General features: G+C 55.1%; 2 protein-coding genes across 5 annotated transcripts; both read left to right on the plus strand.

Annotated features, from left to right (window-relative positions):
- The first annotated feature begins 803 nt into the window (after window positions 1-803).
- Window positions 804-3,398, plus strand: LOC139440766 (uncharacterized). Its single transcript, XM_071220799.1, has 2 exons — window positions 804-2,097; window positions 3,385-3,398. The coding sequence occupies exons 1-2, from the start codon at window positions 804-806 to the stop codon at window positions 3,396-3,398; spliced, it is 1,308 nt and encodes a 435-aa protein (XP_071076900.1).
- Window positions 3,399-4,289: 891 nt separating this feature from the next.
- SEPTIN3 (neuronal-specific septin-3) lies at window positions 4,290-23,124 on the plus strand. 4 transcript variants are annotated; one of them, XM_053919635.1, is made up of 11 exons: window positions 4,290-4,579; window positions 8,503-8,694; window positions 11,200-11,328; window positions 11,797-11,878; window positions 12,941-13,078; window positions 14,342-14,459; window positions 15,581-15,676; window positions 17,321-17,420; window positions 19,281-19,332; window positions 19,622-19,715; window positions 21,826-23,124. In XM_053919635.1, exons 1-11 carry the CDS (start codon window positions 4,570-4,572, stop codon window positions 21,889-21,891), a joined length of 1,077 nt encoding a protein of 358 aa, XP_053775610.1. In that variant the 5' UTR covers window positions 4,290-4,569; the 3' UTR covers window positions 21,892-23,124. The 4 variants fall into 4 exon arrangements, with proteins under 4 accessions (XP_053775610.1, XP_053775611.1, XP_045043122.2 ...); XM_053919636.2 differs by having other exon boundaries at window positions 4,392-4,579; window positions 17,324-17,420; window positions 21,826-23,120; XM_045187187.3 differs by lacking the exon at window positions 4,290-4,579 and adding an exon at window positions 4,691-4,881 and having other exon boundaries at window positions 21,826-23,120.
- Window positions 23,125-23,964: the final 840 nt, after the last annotated feature.

Below are 23,964 nucleotides of genomic sequence, written 5' to 3' on the forward strand. Positions count from 1 at the left end.
CACCAGCATTCCCTTTGAACACAGCCCCACCTGCTTCCCCTCCCCACCCCCCGCAGGTTCCCTGGTGGCAGGTGGGGCTCGTTCACCCGACAGGTGTCCTCCTGCCAGTGAGCACTGTGGCTTCTCCATTTAGGCCCCACCTTCTCCAGGGCCCTCCTCAGCTCAGGCTCCAATTCCGGCTCTAGCAGTGCGCCGGCCCAGGGCTCTTTCTGGGTTTGGGGCAGGAGCCATAGTTGCAGACCCTGTTCCCCAGCCAAACTGCCCATCCCTGAGCCTCCTGTCTGGATGCCTGACGCCTATTTTGGTTGCTGTGGGTGGAACCCAGAGCCCTCTGGCCCCTTCTAGAAGGGGCAGAGGTAGGAAGGCCTCTGACAACCACTGCCCTCTCTGGATGTGACCCCCACAGAGCTGTCCAGAGAGAGAGGGGACACACTTGGCCCAGGCAAAGGGAGAGGTATCGCTCCACCTGAGTTCCCTCATAGAAGGAGTGGGCTGGTCCCTGGAGGCTGCCCTTGTTGGGATATCCTCCCACATCCACCCGTGTGGTCCCTGGGTAGGTGAGTGTGTGAGGGGCCCACGTGGGTGAGGGGTGTGTAGGTATGTCACGGGTGGAGCTGTAGGAGGGCTGGAGGGAGGGACATGTGTAATCCACTGAGGATTTGACCGCTCCCCAGCAGTCCCGTCCACAGCTGGCAGTGCTAGCTGCTGGTCCACGGGGGAGGGAGGGCACCGCCAAGCCGAGCCCTCACCGCTGCTTGGCCCCTCCCTCTGTTGATCACCTCAGGGGACAACGAAGGACATGGATGGACCACGACTTTGAGATGCAGCCTTACAGAGCCCCAGGGCCCGGAACTTCCTTCTCTCGAAGCCACCTGCCGGGGCGCCCTGCCCGCCCCTCAAGGCTCCCTGGAGGGGTGTCCCCTCTCATCCCTGTTCTCAGGAAGACCATCCGTCTGGACGCCTTCCCTCAAAGCCACAGCCCGCAGGCTTCCGGCCGACCCGGTCCTGGAGCCAGGACCCGGAGCATGTCCCCGCAGGAGACTGGCAACAGCCTCGTGCCCAGGAAGCTCAGCTCCATCTCTTTAACGCTCCGTCAGAACAGCCAGGCATGGGGAGAGGTGCCCACCCCGGGCAGGGAGGCTGCCGTCCATGGAAGGGGGAGGCTGCCCACTCCTGACTCACCGTCTGCGGCCCTATTGCCAGGTGGCAGGGTCCACTCCGAGGGCCCAGGGAACCCAGGTCTGGCCAAACTCAGCAGGATGCCCGTAGTGGAGAAGCCCCTGGTGAGTTCCTACCTGGCCCTACCTTTCCAGTCCCGGTCAGCCCAGAGTCTACCAGGCCCTGCAGGGCCAGGCTCAGTGGGTCAGAGGCACCCTCTCCCACCGACTGCCCATGTGCCTACCAGGCCTTCCCCAGGAAGAGGCAAGTCCAGGTCCAGGGGTATCCCGAGACCCCGGTTGCATCTCCAAAGGGCCACGTCTACCATGGAGCCTGCGATGGCCATGGATTTGGCGACTCTGGACACAACAAGGCCAGGCACAGTCAGATATTTAGCCACAATGGCCACCAACAGACCTAACTTGGCTGTCAACTTAGCCACACCAAACGCATCCAGACGGGACACAGGCACGGAGTTCCTCGCTCTGGATGCCAGGCTGGGTGCAGCCAAGCAGGGCCTGGTCACGGGCCAGGTAACCCCAGACCTGGACAGGCTGGGTGAAGCCATAGCTACAGCAGGCGCAGCCAAGCCACATACAACAACAGGGGCCACAGCCGCGGATTTGGCAGCCCCAGTCCCAGCCAAGTCGGGCACGGCCAGGCTGGACAGAGTCCTGGCTTTGCATAGAGTGAATCCCGCCAGGTTGGACGTAACTACGGATTCTCTTGCTTTGGACACAAGCAGTCTGGGCACAGCCACGGGTTCCGTTGTGCCGGCCACCCTAGACCCAGCCAGTGGGGTGATCACGCTGGACAGTGTTGTTCACCTGACCGCCTCAGACACTGCCACCTACCCGCGGATGTCACGCAGAAGCACAGACCCAGACCTGGACCACTCTACAGCAGATGCTGCCAGAGACCTGCTCAGAGAGACCGAAGGTAAGTGCAGAGAACTTGGCCGAGCTACTGGGAGTCGGGAGGGGGCAGAGGGGGCGGTGGAAGGGCTTGGGGATGGATTATGCTTGGATAGGTCGGAAAGGGAGGGGGGACTCTAAGGTCAGAGTCAAATGCGCTGGAGTGGGGGGGGGTCAGGGGGTCGGGAACAAGGATAAGGGCAGAACGCAGAGAATGCATCATGAGCTGGTTCCGGACCTGCCAGGCAGAGTCAGCCTGAGGGAAGTCACCAGAAGGGAGGTTTACAGGGGTAGCTCGTGCGGGAGCCGCTGTGCCGAGTCCTTCCTTTAGCATCTGCATGGTTGTTTCCGGGTTCCAGGAAGTGCTGGCATAATCAGGTGACTTGTAGGCAAGTCCAGCTTTGAAGCAAACCACCTACGTGAAAACACAGACCAGCACTTCAGTAAACAGTGATTTGTCTAACAGTGGTCCCTGCCGGGCTCCTCTGGATGTGAATAGTGACCTCACCTGAGACCGCCTCCGTCACTCACATTCGGCCTTTCAGGAAGACAGCTGTTGCTTAAAAGCTGTCTCACCTGGAATCTTCTCTCTTGGCCTCCACCCCCATCCCTTTAGTGCAGAAGAGTGAGTTGGAAACTCACACATATGGAAGTCCCACACAGAACTGTGCGGGTCAGCACAAGTGCTCCACGATCATTTGGTCTCAGAGAGCCTGTGACATGCTCTCGGTCATGCAGCTGGCTGGTGGCAGTAAGCTAGTGGGAACCTGTCTCTTGGACTCCTACTTTGGGGCATCTCATTCCCAACATTTCCAAGGCTCAGAGGGCCTGGTGCTGGCAGATGCTTGGAAGGCACCCAGTCCAACACCCTCACTAGGGCTCTGGAGCTCGCCCCGGTTCCGGTCTGCACGCTTCCCTCTGGGACCACGGCATGCCCTCCACCCTCGGCCCAGCCCTCTCTCCTGAAGTGAAGGTGTGGACAGACACCGGCCAGCTGGCCCCTTCTACCCACGTCCAGAAGCAGCCCTTTTCTTCCTGAAATGACTCCCGCCCTCCCTGGTCTCGCGCTCTCAGCTGCAGAAACCTGGGTATCCCCGACCACCCACTCTCTCCTCCGTCCCATCCAGTCTATTTCTGACTCTGTTAATTTACCTCCTGGACTGTCTGTCCCCTCCTCTCCATCCCTCCGCCTTGGGATGCCACAGCTCCCCTCCCCCCAGGGCTCTCCTCACAGCTGCCACAGGGACTCATATTTGATGGCAGCACTTTCAGCATAACAGCCGTTGGTGACTCACGGCTGTCCTCCCTTCAGGTCCAGCTCCTTAACCTGGAGTCCAAGGCCTCGGCCTCCTCCAGCCTCTTAGCTCCATGTCCCTGCCTGGAATTTTCCCTGCTTCAACTGCAGCCGGGAGCTCTGGATGTCCACCAACAGCACCGAGCCTCTCTCCCCTCTGGGTTCCTCACCTCTGCTGTCCCCTCACTACACAGTGCCCTTCTGTCCTTCCCTCCCACCTCCTTTTGCCTTTCCACCTAGGCCCTTGCTGCCTCCAAGAACTCCACAATCCCACTCTCCTCAGGGTGCCCACCTCCCTGACCCCAGAGTACCCATGCATACTGCACTCCCTGCATTAGGACAGGCCAGCTTTCTGTCTCCCCTACTAGACCCAGAGCCCTCTGAGGACAGGGATGGCCATCTCGTCCCTGCTCCCGTAGGGCCTGGCAACGGGCTGTCCACTAATGATGATGGAATGCAGGACAGATTTTTCTGATGGGTCAGTTAAGACTCAGGAAAGTTCCTGAGCAGCTCAAGGTCATAGGGCACATCATCCCAGAGCCAGGCCTGGAACCTGGGCCCCTGACTCAGGCACCCGCGCCCGGGCAGAACCGCGCTCGGCCAGCGCAATATCCCAACCCCCGCGTGACTCACGCGCGCACACCGCCGCCCGCTGATGCCACCGGTCCCCTGCGCCCCACGCTGCTCCCCAGCCTACAGAGTAAGAGGCTAGAGCCGGATCCAGGGGAACGGACCAGGGCTGGGATGCGGACACTTTCCCCGGGCCCGGCATCCCGAGCCTGAGGTTACAGCGCCCCTGTGTGCCTCCCGGGAGCCCGCAGCCGGGTGCCCGCTCGCGCGTGGGGACGCGCGGGGAGAGGGTGAGGGCGCGGGTGCCGTGGGAGGGGGAGGGGCTCTAAGCGGGGCCGGCGGGCGCGCGGGTCACGTGGTGAGGGTGGCAGCGGCGGCGGCGGCGGCAACGGTGCGCGCGGGCAGGAGGAGCGCGGCGCCGAGCGAGCGGCGGCGAAGTCCCGGGCGGGTGCGGCGGCGTGGGGCGCAGGGGCGGCGCGGCCGGGCCGCGGGCCGGGCGGGTGGGCGGAGAGCGCGGAGGGGCGAGGCCCGGCTGCAGCGGCCGCTCGGCCCAGGAGGAGCCCGCGCCCGGCTCAGCCTTGCAGCCCCGCGCCCTGAGCATCTCCTGGGAGGAACGGAGACAAAGGAGGATTCATGTCCAAAGGTAGGGCGGCTGGCCGGCCCACCGGCGCCCGCCAGGAGGAGGCTGCGGCCCCGTAAAGCCCGGCTGGAGGTGCTACCAGGGGGAGGGTTGCTGCGCCGCGGAGCCCACGCGCGGTGACATATGCACAGACACACGCACGCACGGTGGCACACACCCCAAGATATATGTGCCCGGAGAAATTCACCCACAGGAACGCGGGGAGATACAGAGACCCACGGACACGCAAGGAGGGACCCAGATGCGCACAGAAAGCCCCCACCGGATCACACCAAGACACGCACACACAGGCACACCACGCACAGGTATCAGGGCCACTACCACCAGATAGGACACCCAGGAGCTGACACACAGACAGACCCCTTCCCCCACGCAGAGACAGACACCAGCTGGTGGTCTCCTAGGGAACTCGTTGGCCTGCAGAGAACTGGGATGGGGGAAGGGGGTGTCCCAGGGCCCTTTGCGCTTGAGAACGGGAAAAGACTAAGATATCTTTTGTGATTCCTTTTCTGAGAGGGGGTGGGCACTGGAGCTGGGGGGGACTGGAATTGCCTCCGCAGGTGGGGCGGGGGGGTGCCTGGGGAAGCTTTTCAGCCCAGGAAGGAAAGAAGAGCCTCCCTACCTCCCACCCCACTAAGCCAAGGAGGCAGGTGCTATTCCGGAAAGATCTCCTCCCACTGCTGCCACCTTCCCAACTGAGGGTGGGGTCCCTGGGCCAGACAAAGACAAAGCCAGTCATTGCTTGTAAAAGCAAGCACCAGAGCCCTTGCTTGGCATGCTGATGGAGGTGCTGTCTCTGTGGGGGACTCAGCCAGAACTGAGCCAGGTGGACGGTGCCTCTCCCCGGAGCACTGATGGGGCAGGTGGCTCCTGGCAGGGGGTGCGGCAGCTTCTCCTCCTCTCCAGGGCCCGGGGAGAGCTGGGAGCCTTGGAGGGGCTCCCAGGACCATTTAGGCAGGGTGGCATACTTGAGCTATGTCCTGCTGTGACTCTGACCTGAGCTCTTCTTCCCCACCCGTGGGGAGCTAGCCCCTTTTGATCTCTGTTGTGGGGAGGAAGCCGGTCTTTTTTAAACAGAGTGTTCCCCCTTGACTGTGGCCTGCACGCAGACGCCATTTGCTGGCTGGGGGTCAGCTGCTCTGTTAGAGGAGCTTCTGAGGGAGGAGGAAAGTGACATCTGCCCCACAGTGAGACCTTCATTCATTCATCATTTACTCATCGCCGAGCGCCCGTGTTATGCCCTGCACATTGGGCATAGAGAGCAATAAGACATAGCTCTTGCCCGAAGAAGGGCAGAAACTAGCATATGTTCAGTGCCAGGTGATTTACATCCTTGCTTTTGTGTAACCTTCACAGCACCCTGGCAAGGTGGGTGCTGCCCCCATTTTCCTGAGGAGAACAGTGAGGCTCACAGGGGCCACCCAGCCAGGAATCAAGCCTCCCCATCTGGGGATGGCAGGTGGGACAGGAGCAGGGTGGGGGGACTGTAAGGGCAGAGGATGGAGCTACAGAATTCCAGAGCAGTATTTGCCCTGTGCCCTGGAGGTCTTTGTGGACGTGTCAGGCCACCTTGCCAGAGAGTGGGCCCTTGGGGGTGACCACCTTCTCTGGGCTCCAAAAGTGTCCTTGGCATTTCATGTAGGGTTTGGGTAGAGCAGGCTCCCACTTGACATCATGTGAAATGGCCTGGCAGGGATGGGTGGAATGAATGAATGAATGGATGAAGTGAACACCAAGGGACTCAGAGGCCGAGGCAGCGCAGAAGAAGGGCACCTCCACCCAGACGGGCAGACAGAGGCTTTCTCGAGGGGCAGCCCTTGAGCTGATGGTGAAAGCAGAGCAGGAGTTAGCCAGGGGCTGGAGGGGCAGGGCCTCCCAGCAAAGGCTGTGACCCCCCACGTTTGCAGCTCTTGTGGCTGATGTTGTTAGTGTGGAACTGGCGTGGAACTGGAATGTGTGTGGGGGGACTTGCCAGCAAGTGCTCTTCACGGTGAGTGCAGTGGGTGTTAGTAGGTGCTCGTTGGGAGATGTCTGCCCGTGCACCAGACCTGCAGCAGGCCTGGCCATGGTGGGGACACCCACTTTATAAGAATCCTCAGAAAAACTCCCATAAGTAAGTACAAGACTCACTTTCTAGGTGTGGAGACAGAATGGGCTCAGCTGTAGAGGCAAAGGGAAGTGGGACGGGCCGGCGTGTGAGCAGCTGGGCAGGGAAAATGGGGCGCTGGCCCCAGTGCAGGTGTGCTGAGTGGGCCCGGAGCCACGTGCGGACCAGGGGAACCGGCCGGCTGTGAGAGTCAGATGCTGCAGGGCTGAGCCAATCTCGCTGCCAGCCGCCTGGCTAGCAAGAGCTTCCTGGGAAGCAGGAGGGAGCCCGGCCAGGCCCCGGGGAGGCCCAAAGCTGTGTCAGATTCGGCTGTACCCGGGAATGACAAGGAAAGAACATTTTCCCATTGGGAGACAGAGTCTTGTCAGGGCCGGGGAAGGACCAGGTGGTTGGGTGTGAGAACAGACTCCTGGCTGGGCCTGGGGTGGGGGAGGGTGGCTCTCCCATCGCCTCCCCTCTCCTGCCCATCGGCTCTTCCAGCAGCCTGCCTGTCAGCTTGAGGCTGCGGGGCCAACTGGAGGGGTCCCCAGAGACAGTGTTCGGTCCAGTGACTGCGGTGTAATTAGCATCTGGGCACCTCCCTTTGACCAGTGCTTTCACACGCACCCCCTTCACCCCTCCCACCAAGTCAGTGAACCTGAAAAGGGCAGGGGCAGGAGGGACTGGACCTGTGTGTGAGGCGCGGTGTGGGTGCTTCCAGGCGTCCTGTCTCATGGAATGCTTGCCGCGGGCTCCTGGGTGGAGGTGCTTTGTCCGAGTCCACGCCCTCTTCACCCCTCACACCCCATTTCATGGATGGGACAACGCGGCTGCTCTGCTGAAACCTAGCCTGATGGACAGCGGCCTGATGGGGAAGCACTCAGATCTCTGTGGTGTGTGTGGTGTCTGTCCGTGACCTGCCAGACCCAGGGGCTGTGCGCCTTCGCCCACTGCCGCGGGGCTGTGACCTCCCCTCTGCCACCCACCCTCCCAACAACACTGCGTTGTCTCAGGCAAGTGACTGCCCCAACCTGGGTCTCATCCTGTCCCCGCTGGTCAAAAGGGGAGACATGTTCCTCTAGTACATTCAGAGCTATGGCTAGGAGGGTGGCTGGGGCTCCTCAGGGCACAGACACCCTTACTTTGCAGTGGTGCCCATGGAGCAGAGGGGACACTGAGGCTGGGGGACAGGAGTGATGCTCATTCCGCGGAGAGGCGGTAGCTCCATTTGCTTTTAAAAGACAAAGCAACAGAGGTCAGGGACAGACAGTAGAGGTTAGGTCCAGTATCCTACATAGTCTTTGCCCTTTATTTGGCAGGCAGGCTCAGGTGGGAATGATCCCCACCATCTCTTAGACTGTGGTTCTCCATGAGGGAGGGCCATGTGGTCCCCAGGGGACATTTGGCACTGTCTAAAGCAGTGTTTGGCTCTCACTGCTGGGGGCTGTTACTGGCATTTAGTAGAGGCCGGGGGTGCTGCTGAACATTCTGCAGTGCACAGGACAGCCCCCTCAGTGACGATTCTGCCCAAAGTGTCAGCAGTGCCAAGGAGGAGAAACCGTTGGGTTAGCCACACAGACATGGTGCTTTGGAGCAGCGAGTGCGTTTGAAGTGGCCCCTGCAACTGGAGAGTTGGTTCTGGTCCAGATTCTGCAGCTGACTTGCTCTGTCTTCTTAGGCAAGTCCTTTCCACCAGGCCTCAGTCTCTTCATCTGTGAAATGAGGGACCCGTGCTGGATGACGTCTCAGGTCCCTTCCAGACCCAGCTCCGGATCCAGAGAGTAACACTGTGGCTTCCGTGTGACGTCTGCAGCCCATCCCTCCCACCTTGGCTTTTCAGGGCTCCCAGATACCAGGACGGACGCAGCCATGTCAGAGCTGGTGCCCGAGCCCAGGCCGAAGCCGGCAGTGCCCATGAAGCCCGTCAGCATCAACTCCAACCTGCTGGGCTACATTGGCATTGACACCATCATCGAACAGATGCGTAAGAAGACCATGAAGACCGGGTTCGACTTCAACATCATGGTCGTCGGTATGGAAGGCCAGGGGGTCCCTGGAGGCCCGGGTGGTGGGCAGCACTGAGGGTTCCATTTCTCTCCCAAGGACGACCTCAGCCCTGGCCTCTCTAGGGTGGGCCCCAGCCAGGTGTCCACAGGCAGCCTTTAGCCACGCTCAGCCTGCTTTCGGTGTGTGGCAGAGGGGGCTCCTCAGTGTCTCTCCCCACCTCGAGAGCTGGAGGGAGGACTGGATGGGGGTGGTCTTTTTCTGACCTTTTGTAGCATTTTAAAGCTTAGAAAGAACTTTTAGGACATTGATTGGCCACTAAGTATTGTCGCCAGGTCTCAGCGATCTCATTGAGATACTCACTCAGTTGCTGAAACAGGGACTTGGGCATCATCCTTCTCCTTCTGTTATGACCTGGTCTGACCAGTCAAGTTCCATTGGTTTTCCCCTAAATCTCTCTCAGGTCTGCCTACTTCTCCCCATCTCTGCTGCCCCCACCCAGGCCCAGCCAGGTCTCTCACCTGGACTGCCACGGCCACCTGACTCGGTGCTGCTCACAGAGAAGGAGCTGGGCCAGAGTGTAAATCATCGGGAGATCCTGCTGTAAAACACACTGGCCAAATGGAACAGTGCACTTGGTGGCAGAGCTGCCTTCCTTTCTGGGGCGGACGTCTTATCTCAAGAGCCAGTAACCGATGGCTCGTGGACTGTGGCCCCCAGTCACACTTTGAGTGGCACTGACCCTATTTCTGTCTCCTCGTCTCTTCAGTCCATTGTCCACCAGTGTCTGAATGATTTTTCCAACCTGAGAAACTCAGCAAGCCCCCCATCAGTAAGCACAAGGGTTTAGACTGCTAACCTGGCCTGGTTCTACCTCTCCATGCATCTCTCACCACCTCCCAGGTAGCATTCGGCTGCTCACAAGGAACGGTTCTTCCGAATGCTCTTGCCAGACTCTTTCCTCCCTCTGAGCCTTTGCCTATGCTGTTCCCTCTGTCTACAAACCCCTTCCAGCTTCTCATGGGTCATTTGAAGTCACTCTCAGCTTTTAGCTTAGTTATTGCTTCTTCCTGGAAGTCTTCCTTGATCCCAGAAAGACTGGATTAGATTCCCTTCAGTATGCTATTAAAACACCCTGTGGTGTTTCATTATGGCAACATATTGTAATTGTCTGTTTAAGTTTCGGTCTTTCTCAAGGGGAAGGATGGAGTCTCCCTTACCACTCTACCACCAGTCCCAGCACAGCGCTTGACACTCAAGAATACTTAATGAACAGATGACCTCAGAAAACATCCAGACCGAGAGTGGCGAGTACAAGCCATGTGGGCCACCTCTCTCCCCAGCAGTGCGGCGGTGGTGGGCTCCACTGCTGGGCCGGCACATGTGCAGTCTGAGCCCCAGTTGGCCTCCTTAACATATCGGTCTAGGTGGCCACTACCAACTGATCAGTTGGGGAGAGAAATGCACCTTATTGACCATCCCTGGTCATATTCAGTCCCTTCCCTCCCACCACACTATCAGGAAGGAAACTGCAGGGGCAAACACGGCCACTGCCAGGCGTCCAGGGAAACGGCACAGTGGGGTCTAGGACCACAGGCTCTTGCTGCCGAACCTTTTCCTAATGTACCACAGGAACGCTCCAGGCCAGCGCCTTGGACTTTACTGCCCGTAGGACTCATCCGGAAGTCCCGTTAAAAATGCAGACTCTGGATGGTAGGGTTGAGGGGGAGGGGCTGGGATCCTGCGTTTCCTACCAGTGTCCGGGAGGTGCTAATGCTGCCCAGCAAGGCTCACCGTGACTCTGGTGCACGTTAAAGTCTGAGAAGCACTGCTCAGACCAGTGGTTTCAAACGCCTTTTAGCTGCGGAGCCCCTTTTCGTGTACTCCTCGGAACGAAGTCTGTAGACCTGTGCACATAAACCGGCCCAAAGGGTGCCATCGTGAAGGAGGTGCAGGTGAGGGGCCGGCCCTGCCCTCTCCGCTTCTGCCTCCTCTCACAGGGTGCTCTCAGGCGTCTACCTCCACCACACGCTGACCGCTACACTAGGATACAGAGTGGTTACGGGCCAAGGGGTTCCTTGCGTTCAAGTCCTGGTCTGGCATCTTTTATGTTAGCTGGAGCTTAATCTCTCCAGGACCACTTCAGTGGGGATCGGAGCTACCTCTGCTGTGGGATTCGCAGGGCTGATGGCATATCACACAGAGGCCGTGCCAGAATGCAAAGCAATTCTGTCACTGAAGAAGTCAGCAGAACACAAAACAAAAACCTGCTACCCTAGACAAATGCAGAGGTTGTCCCTTTCTGGATGGTCTTGGGGCTCTAGGAAGGAGAGATGTGGAATCTAACACCCTCTGCATCACGCAGGAAGCCATCCCCACCTGCCGGGGATCCCTGCTCAGCCCCTCCTTCCCCAGTGAGCAGTCAAACAAGAGTGCGGCCAGCTTGAGAATTCTGCAAGCTCCTGGGAGAGATTTCGGGTTCTGGACGTGGCCATAGGGTCTCCCTGCCCTCTCATCCTCCTGTCTTGCTCAGGTCAGAGCGGGCTGGGCAAGTCAACACTGGTCAACACGCTCTTCAAATCCCAAGTGAGTCGCAAGGCCTCCAGCTGGAACCGGGAGGAGAAGATCCCCAAGACAGTGGAGATCAAGGCTATTGGGCACGGTGAGGACTGGGATGGGGGACCCCGTGGGCATTGGTCAGAGGCCCCTGCCTCTGCCGGGAAAGGGGAGGAATGGGGCTTATTGGGGGAATGAGACAAATGAAAGGCATCCTCAGTACAGAATAGAATTAAGCCCTGAACTCTATAGAGCCAACTCCTTAGATTGCAAGTCCAGAAGAGGGAGGAAGAGGGATTAGAGAAAAAAAAGAAAAAGAAATGGGGCTTAAGATGGCCGATAAAGCCTGGGAGGGCTTTAAACGGGCAGAAAGAAGTAGGGAGTTCCTTCCTACTTCAGGTGCAGGGAGCAGCAGGAACAAAGGTGCTGAAGTGGGGAAGACCCTGAACTTGCCTTTTCCATAATTGGTCCTGAAGAAGGAAGGAGCCTGGGTCTCCCTGGCTGGTAGGCAGCAGGGCACCTGGCATCCGCTGGCAGAGTCACCTCCCTGGTGCCTTTTCTGTTCACCCCCCAGTGATCGAGGAAGGCGGTGTCAAAATGAAGCTGACCGTCATCGACACCCCTGGCTTCGGAGACCAGATCAACAATGAAAACTGGTATGTGTCTGCCCATACAACTTCTGCCCTAAAATGGCAAGGGAGGTACGGAACTCAGGGCAGGTTCTCATGTCGAGAACCACCTGTGCCGTCCATGCTGAGCGTTCAGTATCTTCCTGAGGTTGGGAGAGGGGCTGGAGGGAGGTGAGGGAGGATGTCCAGATGGGGGCTGGGTGTGGGAGTGGAGACAGTGCAGGGGGGATTTTGGCCGAGGGATGGCCTGGTGGTGGCAGTTGGGCAGGACAGACAGAACAAGGGGGCCTGGGGTGCGAATCCGGGCTGACCAGGACCAAGAGAGAAGGAGTGAGAAGCAGGAGGGAGGGGAGCTTCCGTGAGGATCAAGAGCCTCTGCGAATCTACAGAGCAAAGCTGAGGTCAGCGAGCAGCCAAGAAGGGGGTGAATGCGCTGCCCGGAGTGTAGATGCAAGGTTCCAGCCAGAAGCTGGCTTTCACATAGAAATGGAGACCTCAGTGCCTCTGTGAGGGAGCTGGGGTCTGCCAGTGACAGGCAGGGCCACCGAACGAGACAAGTTAGAACAATCTTAGAAAAGTGACTGGATGTCCTCTTCTCTGGTTATGCGCATGCTCCTTGAGAGAGAAAAGTAATAGTGACAATGACAACAGTCAGGATAATGAACCGTTGCCAGGACTGTCTGTTCTTTCTGGTCCTACATGTGTCCCGCCCATCACCTGCTCTCTCCCATCTTACTCGTGAGAACTCAGCCTCAGAGCGGTGCAGAGCCTTCTCCACAGCCTGCCTCCCAGCCAATAAGGAAGGGAGCCGGGGAAGGCGTGTGGCACCCTTTGGAGGGTGATGGGTTCTGCAGGCTCCCTAGGCCCAGTCAGAGGGCCAGGTGTGCGCAGGAGTTCTGGCCTTGCTGACAAGGAAAGCCATCCACGGGAGGCTGAGGGAGAATGCTCAGCAGGTACCCTAGACTCCCCTGGGAGAAATAGGAAATGAGGTGGCTGTAAGGGGACCATGCCCATGGTGAGCTCCCAGGTTCTGTCCTTCCGGGACATCCATCTGCTTTCTCCCCCCACCCCACCCCCCCCGCCCCGCAGCTGGGAGCCCATCGAGAAGTACATCAACGAGCAGTACGAGAAGTTCCTGAAGGAGGAGGTGAACATCGCCAGGAAGAAACGCATCCCTGACACTCGTGTCCACTGCTGCCTCTACTTCATCTCCCCCACGGGACACTCGTATGTACCAATCCCAGCCCCAGTGCGGGGCCTGGCTCTGGTTTGCATCATCTGTGCCCATTTTGTAATCAATAACCAATACACAGACTTAGCTGGGGAGGGCCAGATGGACCCCAATAGGGTCATGGCCCTGTAATTCCCCAGACCTTCCCCAAGAGAGTCTGGCTTCCTTGCCAGGAGAGTGAAGCTGACCAGCCTCGGCCACCATGCTGCCCACTGGTGCTCCGGCACCACGGCGCGATTGTGCCCATAGACAGAAGTTGGTACACCGGAGCAGGGGGCTTCTTAGTTATTCAGTAGACGCCTGCTTTGCACAAGGCTGGGTGGGGTGGGCACAGCAAGAAGGGTCAAATGCGGGGGCAGGGCTACTGGATTTGAGCTGGTATTTAGGGTGGGGAGTAGGACCCAGATGTAGTAATTGGAAAGTGGCCAGCCCAGCACAAGGCGTCGAGAAATGAAGGCTGGCAATAAGCAGGGCATGCTGGGAACTCTGGCTGTGCGTAGCAGGTGGGGCTGCCTGAGAGGGCACGCTGGCAGAGCACAGAGAGAGCACGTAGGCAAGCAGATGACCTTCCTGTGGGGGAGGTCTCACAACTTATTACCAAGCCCGGCTGCGGGGCCAGAGCTCAGTTCTGGAGAGGCTGGCACAAGCAAGGTGGGGCCCGGACTTGGGAGGAACCGGGCACTCAGCAGACGTTTGCTGGTGGGGCCCAGGCAGTTGATAAAATGGTCAGCTTTATCCCTCCCTAGAACTTGGACTCAAGGTCTGCAAGGCAGCAGGCAGCCTGACTCAGTAAGTCTCCTGACTACAAACTGGAGCCAGAGCCTGGGTAGAGCTGGGCCCTCCGACGGGGGAGCGGCAGACCCCCAGTTGGACCCCTGCAGGACCAAGTGGGGGCTGGGAGGAGGCCCATCAGAACAAGACACCCACAAGTAACCATGACACAAGGACCTATGGGTGGGGTGACAGTCCACAGCTGTCCCCGATCAGCAAAGGTGCTGTGAGGGAGTGGTCCCAGTGGGGCTTAGAGAGGCGCAGGATTTGAGGAGGAGGGAGATGGAGGACCGTGTGTGGGCGGAGAGTCGGGGCCTGTTCTGCAGAAGGTGGGACGGTGGGTATGTGTCAGCAGAGAGAGCAGCCTCTTGGCCTCAGCCAGGTCCCCTGCCCAGTCCTCCTGTCCCAAGGGTAGCCCTGGGGTGGTGGCAGTGGCTCAGTGGGGGAGGGCTGGGTAGCTCTGACACTCTGCCTTCTCTGGGCCCCAGCTTGCGACCTCTTGACCTGGAGTTCATGAAACACCTCAGCAAAGTTGTGAACATCATCCCTGTCATTGCTAAGGCTGACACCATGACCCTAGAGGAGAAGTCTGAATTCAAGCAAAGGGTGAGAAGGCTCCCTCCTCCTTTTTCTGCCCCCACCCCGCCTTCCCCGCTCTGATCCAAGCCTCTCCTACCCTCCAGTGTTACATTCGCCCCTCCCCACTTCCCACCCAGCTCCTGATTAGCTGTTAAAGAGACTGGAGCGGTTGTGTCTGGGGGCCACTGGCAAAGAGGTTAGTGCATCCTCAGGTGGCGTTCTTCCTTGCCCTCCAAACTTACCTCTAAAGAGCAGTGAATCCGTAAATCACCGTGAACCTGAGAAACCACTCCTTACCGCTAGGAGGCTCGGAGGGCTACATAATTCGTCAAGGCCCTTTAGTCCTTACTGTCCTTCTCTATAAACTCCTGTACTCCAAGCACCCAGGTGGCGATGGCGGGGGGGATGCCAGAGAAGCATAATTTGGTGTGTGTACTTTACAGGCTTGAATACTGCTTACTTTAGAGAGTTGAGGCTCTAAATGAGTGTGCTCATATATATGAAGTAGTTCTTTAAGTGCCATATAGTTTGTTATTGTATTGCATATATATTGTTCTAATTCCTAGAATGTTATTTTCTGTATATACTACACAGCAGAAAGCATTACTGTGCAACAATTATGTTAAAGAAGACTCTCAGTTATCCTATGCTCTTGTTAATCAAATGTTTTGGTCAATGCACATTGCTAACTTTCATCTAATTAATGCACAATAAAAATACTTAGTGTGATAACTAGAAAAAAAAAAAAAAAAAAAAAGGTAGTTGCTGCCTTCCAGGAGACCACTGAAGAGGTCCTGGGTAGCTTCGTGGAGGAGGTGAGATTCAAGCCGAGCTTTGAAAGAGGGCAAACAGAGAAGCCTGGAGTGGGCGGACTGCCCAGGTGAAATCTGTACTCCGCGGTGCTGCCTGTCGACGTCTGAGCCTTACAGACCCTGAGATGAGCAAGCTGCTGCCGCAGACTCTTCCTCATCTCAGGCTGGGCTCCAGTTATTGTATGATTGGGGTTCACACTCATTCAGGGCCTCGGGACCCGGAGATGTCTGTGGATTCTCAAGGCTGCGTTTAACCCTCTGTCCGCGGCGCGCATACACGCACCCCTGCCCGTTATCCTGACACCTGGCTTCCTTGCTTCTGTTCCTTGCCTCTAGGTTCGCAAGGAGCTAGAAGTGAATGGCATTGAATTCTATCCCCAGAAGGAATTTGATGAGGATTTGGAAGACAAGACGGAGAATGACAAAATCCGGGTGGGTGCCTGGGGCTCCGCTTGTCACAGATGCCCCCCTTGGTGCCTGTGGGACGTGTATCACGTACTTCTCTGGTTTTGCACCTGCTTCTCCCCTTCCGTACGCCCTGACTCGCCTGGCTCGACCCAGACCAGAAGTGACCTGGGGGAGGATGAGGACCAGTGGCCCCGTCAGGACTGTGAACCCTGCACCCACAGCCGATGGTCCTGTCTGTCCCCAAACCACACAGAGGCCCCTTCCTCCCACAGGGCTCAGCAGAGCTAGGGCGTGTGGGGTTGGAAGGGCACAGGCAAGAACGACGTTAGGCTGCGGGTCCAAGGTATCTGTGCTCTGTCAGGGCTCTGCCTCAGTTTCCCCCCTATAAAATGCAGAGGTCAGACTAGTTGAGTGGCTTTTAGCTTTTCTATTTTTCCCTAGAAGAATGCTTTAAAGGAATTAAATGTCAGATAGAACTCCAATATGTAAAATGTAAAAACAGAGTTGCTTTGGCTAAGGGACCTGGGCACAGAGCCCCGCCTTCTCAGCAGGCCCTGAGGGGGGTGGGGGTGGGGGGTAGTGCATGGGAGTCTTAAGGCTTCAGGGAACCTGGCTTGTAAGCCATCAGCCTATGTGATTGCTAAGAGTCCTCTCAATTTAAAAGCTCTGCCATCCCGGGATTCCACCTCAGAATCCTGAGCTCTAGTCTGGGCTTTCCTACTAACCACTGAGACCCGGGACAGATCATTCACTTGCCTTGGTCAAGTCTCCTCCTCCGGCAAGTGTGGGTCAAATACTCAAATCCCCATTTCTGATGCGGTGCAGACAAGTAGTTGGTCTGCTAATTGAAGAAATCATTTAAAAAATGATGCATGCAAATCACAAATATTTTAAATAATTATTTTACTAAATTACTATGTTAAAAATGAGACGTACACATCACATTCATCAAACATTCTTTTCATGGAGAGACAAGGCCTCTTCTTTGAGATTAAGTTCATTCTTCATGCAAAAGCAACTCACCTTTATCAAGTTTTTCTGACACATTCAACTTAAGTTTCAGAGAAACAGCTCTCTACACTCATGCGTCCTCAGCTATGTAGTAGTTGCTTTATCCAACTGTGGTGACAAGCACACGTCAGGCAAATTCATTTTGGAAAAACAGCTGGCTCACGGGGAACACACAAGCCACATGGGCGAGCAGAGGGGCCTTTGCACATGAGAAAGGGGCCCCCAGGTTCTGTCAGGTCAGTGGCTGTGGGCATCTCTCTGCCTGTAGGTTTTGTGGGAGACAGTGTAAAGCATGTTACTTGGGCGGGTATCACTTGAGAGAGGTCTGTCCATCCTAGCAAGCTCACAGTTGTTCCACGTCAAACCAAACGTGTAAAGCAGCATGAAAAGTCTGAAGCATTCTCCTGTTGAAGGAAAAAGCTGACTTATGGAGGCTGACTGGTGCAGCAGGGGTGCAGGCAAGGTTGGATCCAGCACCTGGGACTCCCAGTCCAGTGCTCTTTTGAAAAGACAAGAGCCTTCCCCTTGCCATCAGTGGGACCACTGAATGAACCTCAGAAATGTGCAGTTCAAGGTTGGGGGCCCAGGATCGCATTCCCCCTGCCCTTGGCGGCCCTGGTTGTAGAGGATGACGTGCTCGCGTGTCTGCTTTGTCAGCAGGAGAGCATGCCCTTTGCTGTGGTGGGAAGTGACAAGGAATACCAAGTGAATGGCAAGCGGGTCCTCGGCCGAAAAACTCCCTGGGGGATCATTGAAGGTAACTCCACACATCTGTTTGAAGAACTGGCTGCTGGCTAATTATGCTTATTTATTAAGCGTGTCTGGGTCAAGGCACTGTCCCGGTATGTAAGATTTTAAAAGAGTGCCAGGCAGACCCTGCCGGAAGGAGCTTGCAGTGTGATTGAGAAATGAGACTCACAAGGCAGGAAGCAGTAAAAGCCTGATTTAGCACCTCTCTGGGAGGCGCCAACTCGCATGTCAGAGGTCTTCAGCACGTGGAGAGATGAATAAGGGCTAGAAACGCCAGAGAAAGGTTTTCACATGAAAGGGGATGCGTCTGACAAACTGCTGAAAGGTTCTTCAGATGTTGCCATTTTCATTTTATTATGAATGGATGTGACCATGAGGAGGTCATAACGATTCTGAAGGTTTTCAAAGAATGGCTTCAGTGATCTTATTCAATGTGATAACCCTCTGTGGGGAGCATCTGCTCCTGAGGCTCTTGAATCTCAGACAGTTAAATGTCTTGCCCAAATCACGTGACTTGTTAGTGGTGAAGCTGGGATATTTTTGTTTCCAAAACCAAGTTCAGCCCTAGCTGGTGTGGCTCAGTGGATTGAGCGCCGGCCTGCAAACCAAAGGGTGCTGGTTCGATTCCTACTCGGGGTACATGCCTGGGTTGCGGGCCAAGTCCCCATGGGGGACACACAAGAGGCAACCACACATTGATGTTTCTCTCCCTTTCTCCTCTCCTTCCTCTTTCTAAAAATAAATAAATAAAAATCTTTAAACAAAACCAAACCAAGTTCATCCCATTGTATCATGTTGTCTCCCATTTCCTATGATTTTTTGAAAAAGATTTTATTTACTTTTACAGAGATGGGAAAGAGGAGAGAAAGTGGGGGAGAGAATCCTCAATGTGCGAGAGATACATAGATTAGTTGCCTCTCACATGCCCCCAGCTGGGGCCCTGGCCCACAAACCAGGCATGTGCCCTGCCCAGGAATCAAACTGGTGATCTGAGCCACACCAGCCAGAGCCTTCCTCTGACTTTTTGTTGGGATTTTGTTTGATAGCATTTTTTCATCATCTGCATTGAGTTGGGATTATTTATGAGAGTGCCCGTCCTGCCCAGTGGACTGTGAGACTACGGGGTTCACGTCTTAATCCTCTTCTGCTCCCACAATCCTTGGCAAGTAATTTACAAATACAGTCACACCTCAGTACCCGTCGGCTTCAGAACTCGTTAAACCCTCTACTCGATGCATTTTGACGAGAAAAAAAAATGTGCCAGCACCCCGCACTTGCTTGGGGCTCACCGCACTCACTAGAACTTGTGTGAGTCGTGATGCTGCCCCGCAAGAGACACCGCTTCACCCCTCGTCGCGTTTGGTACTCGGTGGATTTGGTGTTTGTCACGAGCTAATGGCGAGGACCGAGGTCCCACAGTAGTGGGCGCTCAATCTGTGTTGAATTAGAGCTATCCTGTAGTGCCTGCCCTTTTTTAAGGTGGCTCGATTTTTATTTTCTGTGTTACTGTATTCTGATCTGATTATAAGCTCCTCAAGGATAGGAATCGTGTCTTAGGCTTTGGGCAAGTTTCTTAGACTCCCTGTGATAGTATTTGTTTCCTTTTCTATAAAATGGGGAATATAATAGTCCTTCTCAGCTCTTATCCCACAGAGTCTAGAACAGTATTGTGCCATTGTAGCTGCTTAATAAACGTTTCATGAATAAAATCCAGTGCACTGAAGTGCCAAGATAAGCAGACCTCGGGAGCAGTTACAGTAACCTGTCCCGTGGCTCCCCCTGCAACGCCTCTGTGCCCGGAGCGGGAGCGCACCTGCTGGGTGTCGCTGCATATGTGAAATGACCACCTGTTCTATTCTGTTCACAGTGGAAAACCTCAACCACTGTGAGTTTGCCCTCCTTCGAGACTTTGTCATCAGGTAAGATGTGCCCCTGCCCTCCCTCAGGTGGCAGGTTTAATGACCTGGGGTCAGGAGGCCACCGGCTCAGATCCGCTTCCTCAGTCTCCAGGTCTCTCCCAACGGGCTTTCTGCCCGAGGTCCAGCTCCCATTCCGAAGCGCAGGGGGCAGAAGAAGTAGCATTGGCTCCCTGGAGTCGGTCCCCTTGGGCCCAGGCTGTGGAAGTGATGTGTTAACCTTGGATGTGGGTCACCTCTTCCTCCTTCTACTCTAATCGTGTCCCTCTCTCTTGTCACCCATGTCCCTCAGGACCCACCTCCAGGACCTCAAGGAAGTGACGCACAACATCCACTATGAGACCTACCGAGCCAAGCGGCTCAATGACAATGGAGGCCTCCCTCCGGTGAGCGTGGACACAGAGGAAAGCCACGACAGTAACCCATGACGACCCTTTCCCTATACCATCACACATAGCCACTTCTCCACGCATCCCCACCACCACCACCTCCCACCTTCTTCCTTTCTACTCTGTCCCTCAGGCCTGTCTGGTATTTGTGGAGCATCTTGTCTACAGCGTGTGTGTGTGTGTGTGTGTGTGTGTGTGAGTGAGTGTGTGTGTGGGTGTGCGTGTTCAGGGGTGAGGTATTTTCACTGCCCTCCCTGGGAAGTCAGTCCCTTGTAAGTTTGGTTTCTCCATGGCTATCCATTATCTGTCTCCTTTCCTTGTGTCCCAGAACAAAGCCGAGTGCCTCACTCAGGAGGTCTGGGGAGGTTTCATTTAAAAATGAGGGTGCAGGTGAGCCACAGGTAACTCTTTCTTATCTCTGAACCTGCCTACACACCAGGACTGCAGGGGTTTTCCCAGGACGGGCTGCAGAGCTAGGCCCGGGAGGGGGCGAGGAGTTCGGACTTAACCTTCCCTGGAAGCCAGGGTGGTCGGGGGTAAGGCCAGGACTTCCTGGGAAAAGGGAAGTCAAGGACAGCAGAGAAGTGGGCCAAGCCAGGCACCTGCAGGACGAATTAGTGCCTAGAAGTGGAGACGAGAGCTCCACCCTTCGGTCTCTGTCACATTCACTGTAGAAGCTACTGCCTGTCCCCATTGCAGCCTGCTGTTCTCCACACATCACACTCACCTCGGCTCCCACTCCCTCCTTTTTCTCCCTTCCCCTCATTTCTTCATCCTGCCCCTCCCTCCTTCCTTTCGCTCGCTCCCTTGTAGATTAATCCACTTTAGCTCTATTTCCATATTTAGAAGGTATGCCCAGTCTACTTCTGAAAATGACTTGAGGCCACCTTAAAATAAAATCACAGCTAAAAGCACGGGACAGTACCAACTAGGGTTACAGAAAGCAGATGCATAATGAGGAAGGGGAAAGTGTTTGCGCAGTCCAGCGCTGAGACTGGCCCTGAGCTTGTGGGCGGCCCAGGCAGAGGAGGAGACGCAACGAGCATGCGCTTCCCGGTGTCTGGTTAAAGCATGCAGGCTGGTCAAGGGAGACACCCTTTTTAGGCATTAAGTTCTAGAAAAACTGAGTCTAAAGAAGTATCAAGAATAATATACAATATTTGTGTTTCTTGGTGGTTTGCCTTTCTCTCCACTAGGATTCTTCCTCCTAAAAGCTGGCTTCTCTGTTGCTGTCTTCTCATACATTTCGCTCCCTCTTCCCCCCTCTTCTGTTCTCTCTCCGTGTTATGCTGAAGCTACTTGCATTTTGGTCTTTCTCCACTGCTTTTCCCGTTCCCCCTCCTGACATCTGTAGACATTCCCAGTGAGACCCACAGTTATATACATTAGCTTTTTCTTGCCTTTCCCTCCAGCCCTGTATTTATTAACATATATATATATATATATATATATCATTTGTTTTACAAACAAGTTACTCTTTCTCCTTTAGTCAGTGAGGTGGCTAACATTGGCGCTGGGGAAACAACGTAGCCTTAGGCAAGGGAAAACACCAAGGGACACAGTTTACAGTGACCTCACACAACCTCCTGTTCCATGTCCTGGTCCAACCCTAGGTGTTTCACAGGTCCTCTGCAAATCGCAGCATTTACAGTCCCTTTTCACTCAGGTGCTAGGAAAACACAAAGACTTAAGACCAAGATTCAGTGCACCAGGTGAAAGAGGTGGGTGATAGATTGCCAATGACCCAGAAACCTATGGTCTCAATCGTTCCTGGAGGCTCTTACCAATCCAACCCGCACCCCCCGGCCCACGAAGCTATTGCAGGGTAGGCGCTGTCACGATAGACCAGCAGGAGAGTTAGAGCCCAGAGGTTGCTACATTTCAACAAAGGAGGGATCCCTGGCTTATACAGTGAGCAGCCCTGTATGGAGATGTGGGACTGGACCCCCAAGCCTAGCAGGGAAGATCTAGGGGTGGGGGTGGTGGGCACTGGAGAGGCTGAATAAAATGATATTTGGTGCCCCTGAATCATGATCTCAGCCTCCCTGGAGAAGCTGTTTTATATGTCTGGTGTCCACACCCTCAACCATTCTCAACCCCCCTGCAGGGAGAAGGCCTCCTGGGCTCTGTCCTTCCACCCGTGCCAGCCACCCCCTGCCCCACTGCTGAATGAAGGCCATTTCAAGCGCTGCTTCTCCCTCCATTCCTCTCAGCTGTTATTGCTGCAGGGCCATGACCCTTTAAGGGCCCACCTCCACAGCCCATCTTGGCCCTCAGCAGGTGGGAGGGGCCAGCTGCTTTAGGACAGCCGCCTTCTCCATGTCTCCCAACACTCCTCTCCTCCCAGTGGAATGGAGTTCTCGCCAGCACTGCCCTCCTCCATCGTCTGTGTCAGCCGGTCCCAGCCCATCTGTAGGGTGAAAGAACTCATCAAGAGCTTCTTCTGCCCTTGCAAACCCATACCCACTACTTGTAACCATCTCCAAGGGAAATGGCACTGCTCCCTGTCCATCTGCATGAGCTACTTTTGGCTTTCTTAAAAGGTCAAGAAAGCCACTTTTCTGCTTGTCAGACTCGTTGACATCAGCTGTGTGAGCCCAGATGTGGGACAAGGGTGTCTCCTTCATTGCTTAAAGCTTAGTTGTGAGGATGGGTGACTCCAGATGTAGGGAAGCAAGGGCTAGGGTGTCTCCTTTAAAAATCACCACTTTGGGCTGGCCCAGAGTGTGGTTACACCTCCCCCTCCACCCACCCATGATGCAGCCTCTCAGGAAGAGTGGTTTTCCCGAAGAGACATTTCTGGAGTTGACTTCTTTATCTTCAATCTTTAAAAAAAAGCCCTAAACACAGACACAAAACTCCAGAACCCCACGAGATGTGAACTCTAGGAAGTCAAAAAGCACCCATCTGTCTACTCAGCAATAAGAGGGATCTCTTCCCACCCACCCTGACTGTTCCTACCCCCACCTCCACCCCGTTAATGTGAGTAATGAATTAGCCTGGCCATAGCTGGTCACCTGTAGGCTAGTGGAAAATACCCAATGGAGGGCAAAGGCCCTCATCAGATGCATGAATGTTTGCGAATGTCGGCTGCCACTGCCCCACACACTGTGTCTATAGAGAATCCCCCTGCCCACCCCTCCCCATCTCCACCTGGACACAACTTGCTCAAAGGCTGGTGACTTGTGGGCCATTCATCTACAATCAAGTCCTGATGGAGCAAGAGGCCCAAGCCTAGGGGATGCAAGAACGACCCATTTCTTAATAAATATTATCAGTCCCAGCCAACCTTTTGGTGACGTTATGGTTTAATTTCCCAACTGAAAACAAGCCAATGACACTCCAACGGGTTGTGTAAATGTTGCTAGACTTTATGTGTTGTACAACTAAACGTGGCTGTTTGAACCACGACTGCCTGGCCTGTGTCTTATTTGTGTTCCTCACTCCTTGGCCAAACAGATACGGCATCATCTCACCCATGTGTGGAGGGTGAGACAGGGACCCTCTCAGTAAGAAGTAGCCACAGAAATTAAAGATAAAACATTTTGTGAGGTCAGCTCCTCTTTAATGGACATGAGGTTGGACCCCAGTCATTCTCCACTGGGATTTTGTATCCAAAATGAGTGATGAAGTTATTACACTCGATCTTGAGGGATGCTGTGTTTTGCATAGCCTGCTTCCTGCAATGAAAACAGTGTTTATGTTCATTCGGCTAATTTTTCTAGCTTTTCCTCTTGTTTCTTCTCCTGAAGGCACAAAATCCGAGTCTATCAAAGGAGTGACCCCATCTTGCCTAGTTACTTTACAATGAATACTTTGAGAGTTAAGGATTTAAATTTAAAGGTCTAGCTTGTTTCTTGTCTTTTTTGAACTTAAACTGATCTTGCCTCTCTTTGAGGTGCATGCTCCCTTCTGTAGCCAGCAAATGACACAACTCTCACCTGTGTATCATTTCTTTAAATTTGAATGTGATGACCATACATGTAATTGTGTTTGGGACCTCAATAGTCTGTAGGGTGAGTGGAAGGTATAGATGAATGGCGAGGGGTCAAGACTGGAGGAAGACAAGTCAGGAGGCTCTAGGGACCATTTAAGTGAAATGATGAAGGGCCAGAACTAGAGTGCAACGCTACACCTGGATGGAGAGAAGTGAAGATTTGAGTGATGGAGCAGTTTTGCAAAATCAAGTTATCACTAGGAGAAACCTAAGAGTTCTAGTCCAATACCTTCATTCACATATGGAAAC

The sequence above is a fragment of the Desmodus rotundus genome, chromosome 3 (assembly GCF_022682495.2).
Source record: "Desmodus rotundus isolate HL8 chromosome 3, HLdesRot8A.1, whole genome shotgun sequence".
NCBI lineage: Eukaryota > Metazoa > Chordata > Mammalia > Chiroptera > Phyllostomidae > Desmodus > Desmodus rotundus.